The sequence below is a fragment of the Canis lupus genome, chromosome 20 (assembly GCF_011100685.1).
Source record: "Canis lupus familiaris isolate Mischka breed German Shepherd chromosome 20, alternate assembly UU_Cfam_GSD_1.0, whole genome shotgun sequence".
NCBI classification, from domain to species: Eukaryota; Metazoa; Chordata; class Mammalia; order Carnivora; family Canidae; genus Canis; species Canis lupus.
In genome coordinates, this window is record NC_049241.1 from 47,889,576 (window position 1) to 47,913,171 (window position 23,596).

The window sequence follows — 23,596 nt, forward strand, 5'->3', positions numbered from 1 at the left end:
CCCAGATATACTTGTGTCTCTCCTACAGATTTCCCTGAGGTCTTTTTCAAATATCACCTTGTTTTAGGTCTTCCTGAACTCCCAGTAAAGATAACACCTCATCCACTTGCTTGTATGCCTCATTTTCCCCCACATGTCATTTTAATTATAGCATTTTTACCATGTTACTAATGACCATTTCTGTAAAACTTAATCATCTTTTCTAATTCCTAATCATCACAACCACCACATGGGACCAGGAAATGATACACAAATTTCAAGATTTCTTCTTTTAGGATTGTCAAATAAACCAGGACTTCAGCTCCCCATATTTGGACTTTTCCTCTTCATGTACCTCATCACTGTGTTTGGAAACTTGCTCATTATCCTGGCTGTTGGCTCTGACTCTCACCTCCACACTCCCATGTACTTCTTTCTGGCCAACTTGTCCTTTGTAGACATCTGTTTCACCTCAACAACCATCCCCAAGATGCTGATAAATATACAGACACAGAGCAAATTTATATCATATACAGGATGCATCAGCCAGATCTGCTTTTCCTTACTCTTTGCAGGCTGGGATGACTTTCTCTTGGCTGTGATGGCCTATGATCGTTTTGTGGCCATCTGTCACCCATTGCACTACATGGTCATCATGAATCCCCGGGTCTGTGGACTGCTGGTTCTGGTGTCCTGGATCATCAGTGTTCTGAATTCCTTATTACAGAGCTTAATGGTTTTGCAGCTTTCCTTCTGTTCAGAGGTGGAAATCCCTCACTTTTTCTGTGAACTCCATCAGATGATCCAACTTGCCTGTTCTGATACCTTTCTTAATGACACAATAATATATGTTTCAGCTGTGCTGTTGGCTGGCGGTCCCCTTGCTGGGATCCTTTGTTCATATTCCAAGATTATTTCCTCCATACATAGAATATCATCAGCTCAGGGCAAGTATAAAGCATTTTCCACCTGTGTATCTCATCTCTTGGTTGTTTCCTTATTTTATTGCACTGTCCTGGGAGTGTACCTTAGCTCTGCTGTTACCCAGAGCTCCCATGCAAGTGCAGTAGCCTCAGTAATGTACATGGTCATCACGCCCATGCTGAACCCCTTCATCTACAGTCTGAGGAACAAAGATATAAAGGAGGCTCTGATGAGATTTTTCAGGAGGGCAGTTATAAAAAGAACATTGTCTTGGTGGTGAAGAAGTGCCCTTGATTGCAGGGCTCAAAGTCATGTTTTTTGATCACTGTGAAATAGAATTTGCTTCTACATATTTCCTGAAATTTCCATTTCTTAGAATTCAACCTCTCTATACAACTTCAGAAAACTCCATTTACTAAGCTCTCTGATCTGTGTGATATATATACAGTTTTTCCTTTGCCATTTACATATGTGCCCACAGCTCTTCCCAACTTTGGATCAGAAAGATTTGAAAACTTCTATATCTTTTACAGGACCTCTTCGATTTCTTAAAAATGATTTCAAGTGTTTTTTCAATGACATATATCACACCAAAATTTCCCTAGACTTCTTGAAAGAATAACCATGACTTGTATAACTCAGATGGGTAAAACTGCACTTGGCATAAGGCCATTTATATAATTTCATCATAGAAGAAAATACAAAATCAGTTTTCACATTGGGTTTGTTGTCATTCCTTTTTCCTCCCTATCTGCTCTTCCTGATGAGATAGATTTTATTGTTGTCCTCCTAAGCCTCAGCCTATGAATAGCGATCCTATAGGCTAAGAATGCCTGGGATGCTCACCTAGGCCCATGATACTTGTGACTCAACCCTGAGCCAATGTTATGGATGAACTGTCCCTTGTCATTATTGTTGTTGTTGCTGTTGTTGATGATGTCGTTAAAATATAACTGACTTCACATTGCATTGATTTCAGGTGTACAATGGAATGATTCAATATTTTATATATTGCAAAGTGATCAAAATAAGTTCGGTTATCATCTGTAAAAAAAAATACTTTTCTTTCATGATGATAATTGTCAAGATCCCCTCTCCTAGCTACTTTCAAATCTACAGTACAGTTTTGTTAACTATCGTCACCATGCTGGACATGATATCCCCAAGATTTGCTCATTTTATAACTGGAAATTTGTGCCTTTTGACACTTTTGCCCATTTCACCCACTCCCCACCCCCTAGCACAGGCTATTACCAGTCTGTACTGTGTATCCACAAACTTGGTTTTGTTTTTTAAGATTCCACACTTACGTGAAATCATATGGTTTTTATCTTCCTCTGTTTGACTTATTTTACTGAGCATAATGCCCCCAAGTTCCATCCATGCTGTCACAAATGCCAGCATTTCATTCACTTTAATGGCTAAATAATATTGTAATATATATATATTATAATATATATTAGAAATTATATATATATATATAATTTTAATTCCAGTAGAGTTAACATATGGTGTTACATTAGTTTCAGATGTACAATGTAGGCATTCAATATATCCATACATCACTCAGTGCAGCACCTTTCTTTGTCCATTCATCCACTCACAAACATCAAGGTTGTTTCCATGTCTTGGCTATTGTAATTATGCTGTAATGAAATGGAGTTTGCATATCTTTTTGAATTTCTGTCTTTGTTTTCTTCAGATAAATGCTCAGAAGCAGAATTGCTAGATCATGTAATATTTCTATTTTTAATTTTTCAAGGAACCTCCACACTGTTTTCCATAGTGGCTGCCCCAATTTACAACTGCACCAACAGTATTCAGGGTCCTTTTCCTCCACATCCTTATCAACACTTGCTGTTTCTTGTTGTTTTGATACTGAACATTCCAAGAAGTATGAGGTGATATCTAATTGTGCTTCTGATTTGCATTTCCCTGATGAGTAGTGGTGTTGGTCATCTTTTCATGGACCTGTTGGCCATCAGTATGTCTTCATTGGAAAAATGTCTATTCAGATCCTCTGCCCATTGTTTAATCAGATTGTTTGTTGCTGTTGAGTTGTAAGAGTTCTTTATATATTTTGAATATTTACCCCTTGGATACATGATTTGCAAACATTCCCTGCCATTTCATTTTGTTGATGAAGAAACCATCTGCTTTGAGGTAGACCTTGTTTAGTTTTGCTTTTGTTCTCTTGCTTTTGGTGTTAAATCCTAAAACTCATCGCCAAGACCAATATGTTTTCTTCTAAGAGTTTTATGGCTTTGGGTCTTATATTCAAGACTTTAATCCATTTTGAGTTAATTTTTGCCTATGGTGTAAGATAGTGGTCCAATTGAATTTTTTTTGCATATGACCATTTATTGAAGAGACTGATCCTTCCTTTTATATATTATTGCCTTCTTTGTCATAAACTAATTAACCACTGATTTGTGGGTTATTTCTGGACTCTCTATTTCGTTCCATTTAACTGTGTGCTTTTTATGCTAACATGATACTGTTTTGGTTACCATAGCTTGTAATACACTTTGAAATCAGGGAGTGTGCTGCCTCCAGCACATGATTACTTTGGCTATTCGGGTCTTGTGATTCCATAAAATTTGTAGGAGCATTTGTTCTATTTCTGTAAAATATGCTGTTGGAATTTTGACAGGGATTACACTGAATCTACAGATTGCTTTTGGGGAATATGGTCATTTAACAGTATTAATTCTTCCAATCAACATGAAATATATTTCTATTTCTTTTTGTCATCTTTCATTTCTTTCAGCAGTGTCTTATAATTTTCAGTGTACAGATGTTTTGCCTCCTTGTTTAAATTTATTCTTAGGTGTTTTATTCTTCTTGGTGTAGTTGTAAATGGGATTCTTAATTTCTTTTTCTGATGTTTTTTTTTTTAGTGTATAAAGTTGCAACCAGTTTTTGTATTTTGACTTTATATCCTGTTGGATTCATTGATTAGTTTTGACAGATTTTTTCTCTTTTTTAAAAAATATTTTATATTTATATTTATATTCCCCAAATGAATGAGAACATATAATGTTTGTCCTTCTCCGATTGACTTACTTCACTCAGCTTAATACCCTCCAGTGAAAGGGAATATAAGGGAAGGGAGAAGAAATGTGTGGGAAATATCAGAAAGGGAGACAGAACATAAAGACTCCTAACTCTGGGAAACGAACTAGGGGTGGTGGAAGGGGAGGAGGGCGGGGTTTGGGGGTGAATGGGTGACGGGCACTGAGGTGGGCACTGGACGGGATGAGCACTGGGTGTTATTCTGTATGTTGGTAAATTGAACACCAATAAAAAATAAATTTATTATAAAAAAATAAAAAAATATTTTATATATTTATTCATGGAAGACACACAGAGAGAAGCAGAGATATAGGCAGAAGGAGAAGCAGACTCCCTGGGCGGGGGGAGAGGCTGTTGTGGGACTTGATTCCAGAACTCTGGGATCACAACCTGAGCCAAAGGCGGACACTCAACCACTGAGTCACCCAGGTGCCCCCAGGATTTTTTCTTTTACACAAAGAATTGAATTGCAATGACACGTAAGAAAACACACATTTAAAATGTAAAATTTTCTGAATTCAGGTAATCATACAAAAATTAAGACACCACATAAATCCACTTATGTATAATTCAAGAAATTGTACAAAAGCTTTAAAGTTTGTTATATAATTGTAAAAAATGTAATCAACCTGAAATCTCTGTTTTCTTATTTCTAAGTCAGGTGGATGTTGTTAGGAATCAATACAGTATTTGGAAATATTTGGTGAATCCAGGAAGTCTTCAATGGGTAAAGAGTGTATGCACTTGTATATATGTGTGCATTTGTACATTACTTCCTACAAATACACTCTTACACATGTATGTATGACACAGATTCAATAATCCCATCTTTTATGTTGAAATTAAATCTGAAAGAAATTTGGAGAGGATAGAAATAAAGAGTGAATGTTTGAATTAGCATGAAATCAAAAGAATGTTGGTATTTAGACACAAAAATTTAAAGTAGAATGGGCAAAGTTAATTTTAGTAATAAATTCCTTTTTTTAAAACCTAAAACACAAAGGGCTCAAGGTCAGAATTTATATTAAAAATTTTATATTTAAATCTCTCATGTCATGGGAACCTGGCTGTCTCAGTGGGGCAAGTGATTTTTTTTAAGATTTTATTTTTAAGTAACCTCTACTTCCAATGTGGATCTAAAAAATCAAAATCCTGAGACCGAGAGTCACATGTTCCATCAACTGAGCCAGCCTGGCAAGCAGAGCATGGAACACTTGATCTCTGGGCCATGAGTTCAAGCCCCACATTGGGCACAGAGATTACTTTAAAAATACATAAAAGGGGCATTTGGGTGGCTTAGCCAGTTGAGGGTCCGACTTTTCATTTTGGTTCATGACATGATCTTAGGGTCCTAGATTTGAGCACCTCGGCAGGATCCATGCTCAGTGGGGAGTCTGTTTCATGATTCTTTCTCCCTCTACCCCTGTCCTCCCTCATACTTGCACATGCATGCTCTCTCTCTCGTGCTCTCTCTCTAAAATAAATAAATAAATCTTTAATAAATACATAAACTAAGTAAGTAAGTCACATTTATATTTTAGCAATGGGGAATTCACTTTTTACATTCTATTTCAGCAACAGTGCAGAAGCTCTGACTTTATTATTTTTTTTCTCCTATCAGTTAAGGTTGGGTTTCTACACAAAATGCTCTTACCCTAGTGAAGAGAAATGAATTAATTGAGACACAAAATTTGCTTTTTCTCCAAAGCAAGTTTATTTGTTAAAAGTCTATATTACATTCCTTTTTTTTTCATTTGTTTTTATTGAAGTTCCATTTGCCAACGTATAGTATAACACTTAGTGCTCATCCCATCGAGTGTCCTCCTCAGTGCCCATCTCCCATCCCTCCACCCACCTCCCCTTCCACAACCCTTTGTTCATTTCCCAGAGTTAGGAGTCTATCATGGTTTGTCTCCCTCTCTAATTTTTCCCACTCAGTTCCTCTCCTTCCCTTATAATCCCTTTCACTATTTCTTATATTCCCCATATGAGTGAAGCCATATGATGGCTTCCGATTGACTTATTTCACTTGGCATAATACCCTCCAGTTCTATCCATGTCAAAGCAAATGGTGGGTATTTGTCCTTTGGCTGAGGAATATTCCATTGTATATATAAACCACATCTTCTTTATCCATTCATCTGTTGAAGAATATCATGGCTCTTTCCACAGTTTGGCTATTGTGAACATTGCTGCTATGAACATTGGGGTGCAGGTGTCCCGGCATTTCACTACCTCGGTATCTTTGAGGGTAATATCCAGTAGTGCAATTGCTAGATCATAGTGTAGTTCTATATTCAACTTTTTTAGGAACCTCCACACTGTTTTCCAGAGTGGCTGTACCAGTTTGCATTCCTATTTCTGCTGTAACAAATTACCACATGAGAGGTGTCAATGAAACAAGTTTATGCTCTGTTTTGGAGGACAGAAGCCTGAAATAAGTCTCAGTGGGCTAAAATCAAGATGTCTGCAGGACCTGATTCCTTCTGGATGCTCCAGGAGAGACTCTTCTTTCCTAACACAGTCTAGTGACACCAAGCATTCTTTTCCCTCATTGCCCTTTCTCCATCTTCAGAGCCAGTGACATGGCATCTTCACATCCCTCTCTGATCCAACTAGTCTGTCTTCTTCTCCCACATTCAGAGGACGGTGGTGATTAGATTAGTTTCACCTGCATAATCTTCATCCATCTTAGTTTAAGGTCATCTAATTAGATTCTAATTAGCATCTAATTAGCACCTATTTAGTGGCTAAAGAGCATCATACTAAAGAATGAGTGGGTCGACCAAGAAATTAAATAATTTTTAAATCATGGAAACAAATGAAAATGAAAGCACAACTGTTCAAAACCTCTGGGATATAGCAAAGGTAGTCCTAAGGGGAAGTACATAGCAATACAAGTCCCTCTCAGAAAATTAGAAAAGCCTCAAATACACAAGCTACCATTACACCTAAAGGACAGGGAGAAGGAACAGTAAATAAAGCTTAAATCAAGTAGGAAAAGAGAAATAATAAAGATTAGAACAGAAAGTGAAATAAAAAGCAAAACAGTATAACACATTGATGAAACTAGAAACTGATTCTTTGAAAAAATTAATGAGATTAGTAAACCCCTAGCCAGACTTATCAAAAATAAAAGAGAAAGGACCCAAATTAATAAAATTATACAAAGGAGGAGAGATCACCACCAGCACAAAGGAAATACAGGCTATTTTAAGAAGATATTATGAGCAATTATATGCCAACAAATTAGACAACCTGGAAAAAATGAAAAATTTCTGGAAACTTATAAACTACCAAATTTCTGGAAACTTATAAACTACCAAAATTGAAATAGAAAACCTGAGTAGACCCATAAACAGAAAGGAGATAGAGAAGGTAATAAACAATCTCCTAACAATCAAGAGTCCAGGGCCAGATAGGTTCCCAGGGTATTTCTACCAAACATTTAGAGAAGAATTAATATCCATCCTTCTGAATCAGTTTCCAAAAAATAGAAATGGAAGGAAAACTTCCAAACTCATCTATAAGGCCAGCATTACCTTGATTCCCCAAACCAGACAAAGACCTCATCAAAAAGGAGAATTACAGACCAATATCCCTGATGAACATGGATACAAAAATTCTAAGATACTAGCCAGCAAGATCCAACAGTACATTAAAAGGATTATTCACCATAACCAAGTGGAATTTATTCTGGGCTGCAAGGATGGTTCAACATCTGCAAATTAATTATTGTGATACATCACATTAATAAAAGGAAGGACAAGAACCTTAAGATCCTGTCAATTGATGCAGAAAAAGCATTTGACTAAATACAGCATCGTTTCTTGAATAAAACTCTCTATAGTGTAGAGATATATGGAACATACCTCAATAACGTAAGAGCCATCTATGAAAATCCCACAACAAATATCACCCTCAATAGAGAAAAACAGAGCTTTCCCCCTAAGGTCAGGAACACAACAGGAATGCCCACTCTCACCACTGTTGTTAAACATAGTAACTAGAAGTCCTAGCCTTAGCAATCAGACAAAAAAAAAGAAATAAAGACATTCAAATTGGCAAAGTGGAGGTCAAATGCTCACTCTTCTGCAGATGACATACTTTATGTGGAAAATCTCAAAGACTCCAAAATTGTTAGAACTCATAAGGGAATTCAACAATGTAGCAGGATACAAAATCAATGCCCAGGAACCAGTTGCATTTCTATATACTAATGAAGAAAGAAAAATTAAAGAATTGACCCCATTTACAATTGCAGCAAATACCATAGGATACCTAGGAATAAACCTAAACAAAGAGGTAACTGATCAATACTCCAAAAACTACAGAGCACTTATGAAAGAAATTGAGGAAGACACAAAGAAATAGAAAAACGTTTCACATTCATGGATTCAAATGATAAATATTGTAAAAATGGCTATGCTACCCAGAGCAATCTACACATTCAATGCAATCCCTCTCAAAATACTATCAACATTTTTCACAGAGCTGGAACAATAATCCCAATATTTGTATAGAACCAGAAAATATCCCAAATAGCCAGAAGAATGTTGAAAAAGAAAACCACTGATCTATGTGTCTGTTTTTGTGCCAGTACCACACTGTCTTGATGACCACAGCTTTGTAGTACAACCTGAAATCTGGCATTGTGATGCCCCCAGATATGGTTTTCTTTTTTAAAATTCCCCTGGCTATTCGGGGTCTTTTCTGATTCCACACAAATCTTAAAATAATTTGTTCTAACTCTCTGAAGAAAGTCCATGGTATTTTGATAGGGATTGCATTAAACGTGTATATTGCCCTGGGTAACATTGACATTTTCACAATATTAATTCTGCCAATCCATGAGCATGGAATATTTTTCCATCTCTTTGTGTCTTCCTCAATTTCTTTCAGAAGTGTTCTATAGTTTTGAGGGTATAGATCCTTTACATCTTTGGTGAGGTTTATTCCTAGGTATCTTATGCTTTTGGGTGCAATTGTAAATGGGATTGACTCCTTAATTTCTCTTTCTTCAGTCTCATTGTTAGTGTATAGAAATGCCACTGACTTCTGGGCATTGATTTTGTATCCTGCCACACTACCGAATTGCTGTATGAGTTCTAGCAATCTTGGGGTGGAGACTTTTGGGTTTTCTATGTAGAGTATCATGTCATCGGCGAAGAGGGAGAGTTTGACTTCTTCTTTGCCAATTTGAATGCCTTTAATGTCTTTTTGTTGTCTGATTGCTGAGGCTAGGACTTCCAGTACTATGTTGAATAGCAGTGGTGACCCTGAACTTTATGGTCAACTAATATTCGATAAAGGAGGAAAGACTATCCATTGGAAGAAAGACAGTCTCTTCAATAAATGGTGCTGGGAAAATTGGACATCCACATGCAGAAGAATGAAACTAGACCACTCTCTTGCACCATACACAAAGATAAACTCAAAATGGATGAAAGATCTAAATATGAGACAAGATTCCATCAAAATCCTAGAGAAGAACACAGGCAACACCCTTTTTGAACTCGGCCACAGTAACTTCTTGCAAGATACATCCACGAAGGCAAAAGAAACAAAAGCAAAAATGAACTATTGGGACTTCATCAAGATAAGAAGCTTTTGCACAGCAAAGGATACAGTCAACAAAACTCAAAGACAACCTACAGAATGGGAGAAGATATTTGCAAATGACATATCAGATAAAGGGCTAGTTTCCAAGATCTATAAAGAACTTATTAAACTCAACACCAAAGAAACAAACAATCCAATCATGAAATGGGCAAAAGACATGAACAGAAATCTCACAGAGGAAGACATAGACATGGCCAACATGCATATGAGAAAATGCTCTGCATCACTTGCCATCAAGGAAATACAAATCAAAACCACAATGAGGGATCCCTGGGTGGCGCAGCGGTTTGGCGCCTGCCTTTGGCCCAGGGCGCGATCCTGAAGACCCAGGATCGAGTCCCACGTCGGTCTCCCGGTGCGTGGAGCCTGCTTCTCCCTCTGCCTATGTCTCTGCCTCTCTCTCTTTCTCTCTCTGTGACTATCATAAAAAAAAAAAACCACAATGAGATACCACCTCACACCGGTGAGAATGGGGCAAATTAACAAGGCAGGAAACAACAAATGTTGGAGGGGATGCGGAGAAAGGGGAACTCTCTTACACTGTTGGTGGGAATGTGAACTGGTGCAGCCACTCTGGAAAACTGTGTGGAGGTTCCTCAAACAGTTAAAAATATACCTGCCCTACAACCCAGCAATTGCACTATTGGGGATTTACCCCAAAGATACAGATGCAGTGAAACGCCGGGACACCTGCACCCCGATGTTTATAGCAGCAATGGCCACGATAGCCAAACTGTGGAAGGAGCCTCGGTGTCCAACGAAAGATGAATGGATAAAGAAGATGTGGTTTATGTATATTACTCAGCTATTATAAATGACAAATACCCACCATTTGCTTCAACGTGGATGGAACTGGAGGGTATTATGCTGAGTGAAGTAAGTCAGTCGGAGAAGGACAAACATTATATGTTCTCATTCATTTGGGGAATATAAATAATAGTGAAAGGGAATATAGGGGAAGGGAGAAGAAATGTGTGGGAAATATCAGAAAGGGAGACAGAACGTAAAGACTGCTAACTCTGGGAAACGAACTAAGGGTGGTAGAAGGGGAGGAGGGCGGGGGGTGGGAGTGAATGGGTGACGGGCACTGGGGGTTATTCTGTATGTTAGTAAATTGAACACCAATAAAAAATTAAAAAAAAAAAAAGAAAACCAAAGCTGGGGGCATCAAAATGTCTGGCTTTAAGTTTTGTTACAAAACTATGATCATCAAGACATCATGGTACTGGCACAAAAACAGACATAGAGATCACTGGAACAGAATAGAGAACCCAGAAATGGACCCTCAACTCTATGGGGAACTAATCTTTGGCAAAGCAAGACAGATGTCCAATGGAAAGGACAGTATCTTCAATAAATGTTGCTGGGAAAATTGGATAGTCAAATGCAAAAGAATGAAACTGGGTGATTCTCTATACCACTTGTGTAGATAAAATGGACAAGAGACCTAAATGTGAGACAGGAATCCATCAAAATCCTAGAGGAGAACACAGGCATCAACCTCTGTGACCTTGGCTACAGCAACTTCTTACTAGTCATGTCTCCAAAGGCAAGGTAAACAAAAGCAAAATTGAACTATTGGGACTTCATCAAGATAAAAAGCTTCTGCAGAGCAAAGGAAATAGTAAACAAAACTAAAAGGCAACCTACAGAATGGGAGAAGATGTTCAAAAATGACGTATCAGTTAAAGGACTGGTATCCAAGATCTATAAAGATCTTTTCAAACTCAACACCCAAACCCCAAACAATTCAGTTAAGAAATGGGCATAAGAAATGAAGAGACACTTCTCCAAAGAAGACATACAAATGGCTGAGGCACATGAAAAAATATTTCACATCACTTGGCATCAGGGAAATACAAATCATAATGAGATACCACCTCACACCAGTGAGAATGGCTGAAATTAACAAGAGAGGAAACAAAAAATGTTGGTGAGGATGTGGGGAAAGGGGAACCCTCTTGCATTGTTGGTGGGAATGTGAACTGGTGCAGCCACTCTGGAAAACTGTGTGGAGGTTCCTCAAAGAGTTAAAAATAGAACTACGCCATGACCCAGCAATTGCACTATGAGGTATTTACCCCAAAGATAAAAATGTAATGATCCAAAGAAGAATATGGACCCCAGAGTTCATAGCAGCAACGTCTACAAAAACCAAACCGTGTGAGTTGCCAAGATGTCTACTGACAGATGAGTGGATAAAGATGTGTGTGTGTGTGTGTATGTGTGTGAGTGTGTGTGTGTGTGTGTGTATGTGTGTGTATACTACTCAGTGATCACAAAGGATAAATCCTTACCATCTACATTCTCGTGGGTGGAACTAGAGGGTATTATGCTAAGTGAAATAGATCAATCAGAGAATGACAATTACCATATGGTTTCACTCATGTGGGGACTATAGGAAACAGCACAGAGGATCATAGGGAAGGAGGGAAAACTGAATGGGAAGAAATCAGAGATGGAGACAAACCACGAGACTCTTAACTATAGGAAAAAAATTAAGGGTTGCTGGAGGGGAGGTGGGTGGGGGGTTGGGATAACTGGGTGGTGGGCATTAAGGGGGGCACGTGATGTGATAAGCACTGGGTGTTACATGTAACTGATAAATTATTGAACACTACATCTTAAACTAATGATGTACTCTATGTTGGTTAACTGAAATAAAAAAAAAACCGTTATCTGTTGCTGCATTCAAAGCATCGTAAAACAAAATGATTTAGTATAATTTCTTTATTGTCAAAGAGGATTGTAGGGTAGGGAGTTATTCTGATCTCTGCAGGGCTCCTCTTGTGTCCTTTCTCAGCTGTGAATCTCTACATTGTGTTTCTAAGGATCCTCCAGGAATTGTGTGGCTGTACTGTTCTTCTGCCTTGAACCAATTTCTGTCTTTTACTCCTTTTATATCTGTAGGCTAATCTTCTAGTTACGAGGGGGAAAAAAGAGTTTATCAAAAGTGAATTGTCTTTTTTTTTAAGATATTAATTATTTATTCATGAGAGACACACAGAGAGAGAGAGAGAGGCAGAGACACAGGCAGAGGGAGAAGCAGGCTCCATGCGGGGAGCCTGACATAGGACTCGATCCCAGGTCTCCAGGATCACACCCTGGGCTGAAGCTAGCACTAAACTGCTGAGCCATCGGGGCTGCCCTCTCCAAGGTATTCTAATATAATTAGGGCTTGGATCTTTAGCTGAGGCTGACCCAGGGTGGCCTTGGTTTGGATAACTGGGCTCTGCTCCATGTTTCCTCACTTTCTCTGGCAGCCCACCTGGCTTAATTTACTTTTTGTGGGGAAAGTTCCAAGACAGAACAGCAGAAATGCACCAAGTCTAAGGTCCACTGTCTCGCCCATTAAATTCCAGTGGTCACAGAAGATTTAAAAAATCCTATTTCAGCCAGGATCAAAGGTGGAAGAATAGTCCTGCTGGAAGGTGCTGCCCATATTGCCTTTCGCATAGCTGCAGAGAAAGACAGGAATGTGGGCCATCTCTGCAAACAGTCTACCACTGGTGTAAATTTCAATTTGAAAGGTGTCATTTTCACTTACACCCTCAGCAGTGGAATGATCTCTGAGAAGAGAGTGAGACTGAATTATGGGTCTACTGAGTAGTTATGGAAATTCTACTCAAAGGGTCGGGCTTTCCTCCAAAGGTAAATATTTCCTCCCTGCCCCTTGCCTGTAGATCACTATTCCTAGCCTAAGAAAAGCTCAAAGAAATAAAAGGTTTTCTTTCCAGATGCCTCAGAGAGACCAGGGACCTCATATCTAACTCACTGATTGATGGAGCTAAGAACTGTTGTAGACTGATGCCATCTCATGGCATCCTTATGTAGATACTGTTTTCCTACTGATTGACCTTCCCAGTGACATATTCATAATGGATACCTAGGAATAAACCTAACCAAAGAGGTAAAGGATCTATACCCTAAAAACTATAGAACACTTCTGAAAGAAATTGAGGAAGACACAAAGAGATGGAAAAATATTCCGCTCATGGATTGGCAGAATTAATATTGTGAAAATGTCAATGTTACCCAGGGCAATTTACACGTTTAGTAGTTTTCATCCATTACTGTTTTATTTCTTTATGGAGATGGCTCTGCTGGAGGCAGGTAACATTTGGAATTCAAATAGAAGACAGAGACATAGAAATATTTTTTCTTCATTTTTCCCGTTTTATTGAAATGTATTTGACATATAAAATTGTAAATGGTGATTTCATATAATGTACTAGTGAAATGATCACCACAATAGATTACTGAATACATCCATCGCTTCACATAGTTACCATTTCGTTTGTTTTAAGAATATTTGCTATATGCTGTTGGAAACACTTAAATCTACAACACAATATAGTTAACCATATGACCATGTTGTACATTACCTTCCCAGAACTCATTCAGTTTATAACGGAAAGTTTGTAGGCTTTCATCAGCATCTTCTCATTTCCCTAAACCCCAGCCACAGACAAACTTCAACCTATCTCTGTTTCTATGAGTACAGATTTTTGTATTTCACATGTAAGTGAAATCATACAGTATTTGTCTTTCTCTGATTAATTCACTTAGTGTAATGCTCTCAGGGTTCATCCATGTTTTAGCAAAGGAAAGGATGTCTTCCTTTTTTATATATTGAATTCCATTGTATCAATATGGCATCATTATTAAATCATCTGACAAAGGACTAGGCTGTTTCCTTGTTTTGGCTGTTGTAAATAATGCTGCAATGAATGTAAGGGTACAGATATTGAGATATTCACAAATATGTGGGAATTTAACCATGTACTCATGAACAGCTGGGTGAAAGAGGAAACCAAAAAAGGAAATTTAAAAATTTTCAATTTTTCAAATGAAAATGGGAACATAGCCTATCAAAACTTTGGGATGTTGCAAAAGCAGCTCTAAGAGGGAAGTTTATAGTAATAAATGACTCCATTATAAAAATAAAAGAGCTTAAGTAAATAACCGTACTTTATGATTTGCATACCTACAAAAAGAAGAATAAACTAAGTCCTAAGGAGAAGAGGAAAAGAAATAACAAATATCAGACCAAACATAAATGATATATAGACTAGAAAATCAACAGAAAAGGTCAAAAAAGCTAGAAGCCAATTTTTTGAAAAGCTAAGCAAAATTGACAAACATTCAGACCAAAGAAAAGAGGTGGCTAAACATGCAAATAAATCAAATCAGTAGCAGGACACCTGGGTGGCTCAGTCAATTTAGCACCTGACTTCTTGGTTTTGGCTCAGGTCATGATCTCAAAACCTTGCTTTGTGCTTCATGCTCAGTATGGAGTCAGCTTACCTCTCTTCCTCTGCACCTCCTCCCACTCTCTCTGCCTCTCTCTTTTTCTCAAATAAATAAATAAATAAATAACCCTCTCTCCCAGGGTCTGACATATTGCCTCTTTAATTTAATTTTTAAAAATTCAATTTGCCAATATATAGTACATCATTAGTTTCAGATATAGTTTTTAATAATTCATCAATAAATAATATTTTAAAAATTGTTAAAATAAATAAAAATAAAATCACAGAAAATATGTTACCTTAAGCCAATATCATAGAAAGACAAATAATCATAGGAGACCTCTATGAACAATTTACCTCCAACAAATTGGACAACCTGGAGGACATGGATAAAGGCTTATAAACTTATAAGCCACCAGGACTAAATCAGGAAGAAATAGGAAATATGAACAAACCAATAATGAACAAGGCTATTAAATCAGTAATTAAAAAATCTCCCACCAAAGAAAAGCCCAGGACCAGAGAGCTTCACAGGTGAACTCTACTAATCACTTAAGAAGAATTAATGACAATCCTTTTCAAACCCTTCCAGAAACTTACACAGGAGGGTACATTCTCAGCTTCATTTAACAAGGCCAGCATTACCCTGATACCAAAGCCAGAAAAGGTCAGTACAAAAATAGAAAACCGTAAACCAGTATACAAATTTAAAAAAATATATTAGGAAACTGAATTAAAGAGCTCACTGAAGGGATTATATACCAAGATCACATGGGATTTATCAGTCAGATCTAAGGATAGCTCAACATAAGCAGTTCAATAAATGTGATACACTCCATTGATACACTCTGCTGAGGATACCAGCAGAAACCAGATTTCTCCAACATGTGATTTAAAAAAAATTATCTTATATTCTTTACCTTTGGCATGACTTGTTACACAGCAATAGCTGACTGATACAATAATCAATGTAAACAGAACTGAAAATATTAAGAATAATCAATGATTCTCATTTTTATATTTCTTCTGATATTTGAAAGGAGTATGCATAATGGCCTGGCTGTTCATACTTATTTCAGATAACTGTACTAAAAAGTGACTACTATGGAGATTCCCTTCCAGATAACTGGTAGAGGTTGAAAAGGTCTCTGTGTTTTTGCAGGAATAACTTGTGGTAACCTCAGTCACACGTTTCCATATCCATAGCATTACTGGGTAGGAATTCCAGCTCTTGTCTGAGTCATCCTTTGATCATAGGATTTGAAGAGAGTTTAGAACATAAAAAATGTAGATTAATGACAGAGTGAATACATTTATTGTTCACTCACACTATAGCATTTATGATAACATTTTCAAAAGGGGAGATTTTAGGCTTAAGGTAATGGAAGGAGTCATATTTGTAGACAGGGCTTGAAATTTTCAAAGAAAAACAGCAAAATCATCCAATTAAAGGATACAAAATCTGCCATTAAATTCTTCATTCTAATTAATAAAATCCTTTAATGGACACCATATATTCCACACTTCAATGATTATACATTCATCACCAAAAACACATCTTCCACAATAAAATATCCTGTGATAGAAAATTTTACTTCATGCCTTTTTGGGTCTTCCTGATACTGAACTCATGCTAAGTCAAATGGCTTATGCAAATTTCTCTTTCTGTAGATTATACTTGGAAGGTGTTTTTCAAAAGCAGTTCTTGCCTTACTGTTCAGTGCCAGGGATACTGTGGATGCTGAACTGATAAGAGAATGGGATCCTAATAAGGACCATAAACCTCATGACTAGCTACAAACAAACTAGTGGATTAAAGTCTATATTATCAAGAAGAGCATTTAAGATAGTAGTGTAGAAAGGAATGGCATATTCAGAATGATAAAGTGTGATCTCAAAATTTCCTCTACAATAAAATTATAGAAATGGTCTCAGTTGCCAAATGTACTTTATTTTATTAAACTAGGACAATTCATCAGTAAATGAGGCAAATTTATATCTCCAATTCTTTCTGATTGAAGGTTGGTACTCACTTTGGAAATTAAGAAAACAAAAGGGAAATTGCTCATTACCAGTAGGACCAGAAAGTTCAACAAAGGAACTTATTATATCCAATAAAGCAGTTGAAATTTAGAAACATTGAAACTCCAGGATATAAATAGAGGGATTAAGTTCTTTCATGATTTGATTGCAGTATCACAATTTCTAGCTATTAGGTATTAAGCCTGCAATCATAGACACTTGTTGAAAAATGGTTCTTTTATGGCTTCCCTCTGAAAAATACATTTAGAGCTCCCTTTATGTCTTTGTTCCTGAGGCTGTAGATGAAGGGGTTCAGCATGGGGGTGACCACTGTGTACATCACTGAGGCCACTGAACTTGTGTGGGTGCTCTGGGGAGCAGCAGAGCTAAGGTACACTCCTAGGCTTGTACAATAAAATAAGGAGACAACCGAGAGGTGAGAAGCACAGGTGGAAAATGCTTTATACTTGCTGTGAGCTGATGAGATCCCACGTATAGAGGAAACTATCTTGAAATAAGAGTAAAGGACTCCAACCAGGGGAGCAACCCCCAGCAATATAGCTGCAAAATACAACATCATGTTATTAAGAAAGGTGTCAGAACAGGCAAGTTGGATCATCTGATTGAGTTCACAGAAAAAGTGGGGGATTTGGAAATGTGTACAGAAGGACAGTCGCAACACCATTAAGGTTTGTAACAAAGAATGCAAGGCACTCATGATCCAGGATACCAGTAGTAGTAGTGAACAGAGCTGAGGGTTCATGATGACCATGTAGTGCAGGGGGTAGCAGATGGCCATGTAGCGATCATAGGCCATCACAGTCAGGAGGAAATTGTCTATACCTGCAAAAAGTATGAAAAAGTACATCTGTATGATGCAGCTCTCATAAGTTATGACTTTTCTTTGTGTTTGTATATTTACCAGCATCTTTGGGATGGTGGTACAGGTGAAACAGATGTCTACAAAGGACAGATTGGCAAGGAAGAAGTACATGGGGGTGTGGAGGTGAGAGTCAGAGCTGACAGCCAGGATGAGGAGCAGGTTCCCAAGTATGGTGACCAGGTACATGGACAGGAACAGCCCAAAGAGGAAGGGCTGCAATTTTGGTTCCTCTGAAAATCCCAGAAGGAGAAATTCTGGAATTCGTGTATCATTCTCTAGTTCCATGTAGTGGACAAGACTACCAAAATAAGAGAAAAACATGACACAATCATGCATTACTAACCTGGAAGATACATTATTGTTAATATTTTGCATCAAGAAGTTAATTTTTATGTTTGTTTATAGAACGTGATAAAAACACTAAGTACCAGGAATAGAAGGAAACTGTCTCAACATAAAGCCATTTATGAAAAACCCACAGCAAGCATGATACTTAATAGAGAGGGTGAACATTTTTCTTGTACAACCAGGAACACAAAATGAATGTCTGATTTCACAACTTCTACTCAACATAACACTGGAAGTTCTAGCCAGAACAATTAAAGAAAGTAAAAGAAATAAAAGGCAACAAAACTGGAAAGGAAGAGATCATTATGTATGCAGACTGTGTGATATTATGGGTAGAAAATCCTAAAGATGTCATACAAGCACTAATAGGACTAATAAGTTAATTCAGCCAAGTAACTGCATACGAAGGCAACCATCAAATAATCAGTTGCATTTCTACATACAGTGAATAATATGAATAGGAAATAAAATAATTACAGGTATGTGACATCCAAAACAATAAGACTATCACCTCACACCAGTCAGAATGGCTAGTATAAATGACAAGAAGTAATAAGTGTTATTGAGGATATGGAGAAAGGGGAAACTTTGTGCATGGTTGGTAGAAATGCAAACTGGTACAGTTACTGTGGAAAAAGTATGGATGTTTCTAAAAAATTAAAAAAACAAATATCACATTATCAAGTAATTCCACTCCCCAAAGAAGACAAAAACACTAAATTGAAAATATATATGTACCCCACATTTATTGCAACATTGTTTACAATAGCCAAGACATGGAAATAGCCCAAGTGTCCATCAATAGATAAATGGATAAGATTTTTTTGTGTACATATATATACAATGCAATATTACTCAGTCATAAAAAAGAATGAGGTCTTGCCATTTGCAACAACATAGGTGGATCTAGAGGATGCTATAGTAAGTGAAATAGGTCAGCGAGAGACAAATACCATATGACATCACTTATATGCGGAATCTAAAAACAGAACAATTGAACAAACAAACAGAAAAATAGACACTTAAATTCAGAGAGCAAACTGATATTTGCCAGAAGGGTATTTTTCAGGGTAGAGAAAGGGTATCAACAGGTACAAATGATATTTTGCCATTTGCAAAAACATGGGTGAATCTAGAGTGAAAGAAGTGAAAGAAGTCACTCAGAGAAAGACAAATGCCATATGTATTTATTCATATATGGAATTTAAGAAAGAAAACAAATGAACAACAACAAAAAAATAAAAAAACAAAAACCCATACTCTTCAAAATGGAGAATAAACTGATGGTTGCCAGGGGAGGTGGGTTGGGAGATGAGTGAAATTGGTGAAGGGGATTAAAAGTAGACTTATTCACAATGAACACTGAGTAATGTATACAATTGTCTAATCACTATATTGTAAGTCTGAAACTAATATAACACTGCATGTCAGTTATACAGAAATTAAAAATAAAAATTTAAAAATACAAAGAATCTGCCTAAAGTCCTTAAAATTACCAAAAACTCTCCAAAAAAAAAAACCAAATAAAATATACAGGCAAAATCATCCTTATTAACACAAGAAACTGAGAAGAAAGAAGTTACATATTAACTAATAGAATTTAAAACATTTTTTAAAATTTTTATTTATTCATGAGAGACGGAAAGAGAGAGAGAGGGAGAGGCAGAGACACAGGCAGAGGGAGAAGCAGGCTCCATGCAGGGAGCCTGATATGGGACTCGATCCTGGGTCTCTAGGATCAAACCCTAGGCTGAAGGGGCGCTAAATCGCTGGGCCACCAGGGCTGCCCAATTTAAAACATATTTTTATGGCCAAAATCTCTCTATAGAATTCAATAGAGAAACAAGGATCTGTAAAAATCCTTTGAAATGCTGATAGCTATAGAAAGGGGGCATAGAATATATGGGCATATGATAATAATGGCCAAATAAAAATAGTGACCAAATATACTAATTTTGCTCAAACTCACAAATCATTTATGAAAACAACAAAAAACCCCTTTCCACAGCCACCAGCCTGTCAAAAAACTTAAAAAGCTGTCATACTAATTGGGTTTGGAACTTTTAACCAGGCAGCAGAGTGGTACTCTTTAATTTTCATTGCAGAAATGTGATGTGCTATATAAAATTTGGGGAAAATAATCCAAAAACAGTTAGAAGTATTAAAAATATAGATATGCCTTATCTCAGAGTTTCTCAATCTCAGCACTATTGACATTCTGGCCCAGATTAATCTCTGTGCTGGGGTTTGTCCTGGGCATTGTAGGATGTTTACAGCATCCCTGGCCTCCAGTGACACCTCCCCTATCTGACAGGCTAATATGTCTCTGGACATTGCTCAATGTCCTTGGAAGACAAAATAGCTCCTGGTGGAGAACCAGTATTTTAACTCGATCTCAAAATATTTTTGTATAATTGATATAACAGCAATTTGATGAGAAAGAACATGAAAAATTCTCAAAGGGGTAAATGACGCAGCCACACTGAAATATTATGCAATCATTGAAATAATACATTAGCATTATATTAGATGATGGAGGCAAGTCTGTAAGGTATTGCTGAGGGAAATAAGCTATTAAAAAATTGGATCAGAGCATTAAAAGCATGTATAATGTGCATAAGATTCTATTATGAATTTGTATAAAAGTAAATGAATAGTGCATAAGAATTTATTTATGAATTTGTATAATAGTGTGCCTGGTGGCTCAGTTGGTGAAGCATCTGCCTTTGGCTCAGGTGATGATCCAGGGGTCAGAGTTCAGGGATCCAGCCCAGTATCTGGCTCTCTGCTCAGTGGGGAGCCTGATTCTCCCTCTCCTTCTGCCCCTCCACTCCTCTTGTGCTCTCTCTCTCTCTCTCACTTTCTGTCTCTCTCTCTCAATAAATAAAACATTTTTTAAAAAAAGAATGTATGACAATGGAATATTGCCATTAGAAACGACAAATACCCACTATTTGCTTCAACGTGGATGGACCTGGAGGGTATTATGCTGAGTGAAGCAAGTCAATCAGAGAAGGACAAACATATGGTCTCATTAATTTGGGGAATATAAAAAATAGTGAAAGAGAATAAAGGGGAAAGGAGAGAAAATGAGTGGGAAATATCAGTGAGAGTGACAGAACATGAGAGACATCTAACTCTGGGAAACGAACAAGGGGTGGTGGAAAGGGAGGTGGGCGGGGGGTTGGGGTGACTGGGTTATGGGCACTGAGGGGGGCACTTGATGGATGCGTACTGGGTGTTATGCTATATGTTGGCAAATCAAACTCCAATTAAAAATATATACAAAAAATTTTAAAAAGAATGTATGAATATTTGTGTGTGCATAATATAGAAACATACCTTTTTTTGAGAGAGAGAGAGAAAGAAAGAGCACAGAAGCTAGGTAGGGGAGTGATAGAAGGAGAGGCAGAGAGAGAAACGCAAGCAGGCTCTTCAATCAGCCCAGAGCCCAACTCAAGGTTCCATCTCATGACCCTGAGATCATGATCATGACCCTGAGCTGAAATCAAGAGTCAGATGCTCAATGAACTGAACCCCTCAGGTGCCCCAATGAATGTTAAGTTTTAAAAGAAGCTAAGAGCCTATGGAACAAAGGAGAGCAGTAGGAGTGAGACTAAGCTTAAGTATGGAGCTATCTCAAAAACAGACTGAAACACAATGACAATCTCAAACCAAATTTATAGAGAGGCATAAAATAGTATTAATGTAATAACATCACATGGATCACTAATTCAAGATTAAAGCGCTAAAGACTTGGAAATGGGGACTGGCTGGCTCAGTTGGTAGAGCATGTGGCTCCTGTTTTTGGGCATGTGACTTTGAGCCCCACCCTGGATGTGCAGATTACTTTAAAAAAAACATAAAATTTGGAAGTAAAAGAATATAACAAAAAAAGCGGGTAGGAAGCATTATCAAAAGTGATGCTTTCACGTCAAATAGAAATATATGAATTCATATTTGTTTAGAAAGAAAAGGTGAGGGATCCCTGGGTGGCGCAGCGGTTTGGCACCTGCCTTTGGCCCAGGGCGCGATCCTGGAGATCCGGGATCGAATCCCACATCGGGCTTCCGGTGCATGGAGCCTGCTTCTCCCTCTGCCTATGTCTCTGCCTCTCTCTCTTTCTCTCTCTGTGACTATCATAAATAAATAAAAATTTAAAAAAAATTTAGAAAGAAAAGGTGAATGTTAGTCAAACAATAAAGAAGAATATCTTCCAAATGATGCTGGCAGGTGACGTGACTTTGAGAAATAGATGGAATCATGAGAGGCCAAAAGGTTTAATAAGAAATAACAGAAATCTGAAGACAGATTGGAAGTATGTATAAAAGGTGATACTTTATACATTAATCCAAATGATGCAGAAGAACTTTCTACACTTAAGCAAGAGAGAGAAGGAAAATATGACCAAATGATAAATTTGAGCACGCAAAATATATTAACTTTCCTACTACCCTGTGATACATCTACATGTACATAAAGGAACTGAACATCAAACAGCAAAGTTGGTGGAAAACTCCAATTCTTATGTTTGAAAAAAATGCAATCAACAACAGGAATTTAAACACTCCAACCCCACCAAACAAAAACACACAACTGGTGCAATTTGCAACAGAGAAAGAAAACATCTAAGAAATCTACAAATATACTAATGCTCACTAATAAAGAAATAATCATAAAGAATTTATTAAACTCAACAGGAAAGAAACAAACAATCCAATCATGAAATGGGCAAAAGACATGAACAGAAATCTCACAGAGGAAGACATAGACATGGCCAACATGCACATGAGAAAATGCTCCGCATCACTTGCCATCAGGGAAATACAAATCAAAACCACAATGAGATACCACCTCACACCAGTGAGAATGGGGAAAATTAACAAGGCAGGAAACCACAAATGTTGGAGAGGATGTGGAGAAAAGGGAACCCTCTTGCACTGTTGGTGGGAATGTGAACTGGTGCAGCCACTCTGGAAAACTGTGTGGAGGTTCCTCAAAGAGTTAAAAATAGATCTGCCCTACGACCCAGCAATTGCACTGTTGGAGATTTACCCCAAAGATTCAGATGCAATGAAACGCCGGGACACCTGCACCCGGATATTTCTAGCAGCAATGTCCACAATAGCCAAACTGTGGAAGGAGCCTCGGTGTCCATCGAAAGATGAATGGAAAAAAAAAGAAAGATGAATGGATAAAGAAGATGTGGTTTATGTATACAATGGAGTATTACTCAGCCATTAGAAACGACAAATACCCACCATTTGCTTCAACGTGGATGGAACTGGACGGTATTATGCTGAGTGAAGTAAGTCAATCGGAGAAGGACAGTGTATGTTCTCATTCATTTTGGGAATATAAATAATAGTGAAAGGGAATATAAGGGAAGGGAGAAGAAATGTGTGGGAAATATCAGAAAGGGAGACAGAACATAAAGACTCCTAACTCTGGGAAATGAACTAGGGGTGGTGGAAGGGGAGGACGGTGGAGG

General features: G+C 37.5%; 1 protein-coding gene and 1 pseudogene across 1 annotated transcript; one reads left to right on the plus strand and one right to left on the minus strand.

Moving 5' to 3' along the window:
• Positions 230-1,183, plus strand: OR7A280P (olfactory receptor family 7 subfamily A member 280, pseudogene; annotated as a pseudogene).
• OR7A74 (olfactory receptor family 7 subfamily A member 74) lies at positions 17,113-18,042 on the minus strand. Its single transcript, NM_001013422.1, is given in 1 exon segment — positions 17,113-18,042. A coding segment is annotated over 1 exon segment (930 nt).
• Positions 18,043-23,596: the final 5,554 nt, after the last annotated feature.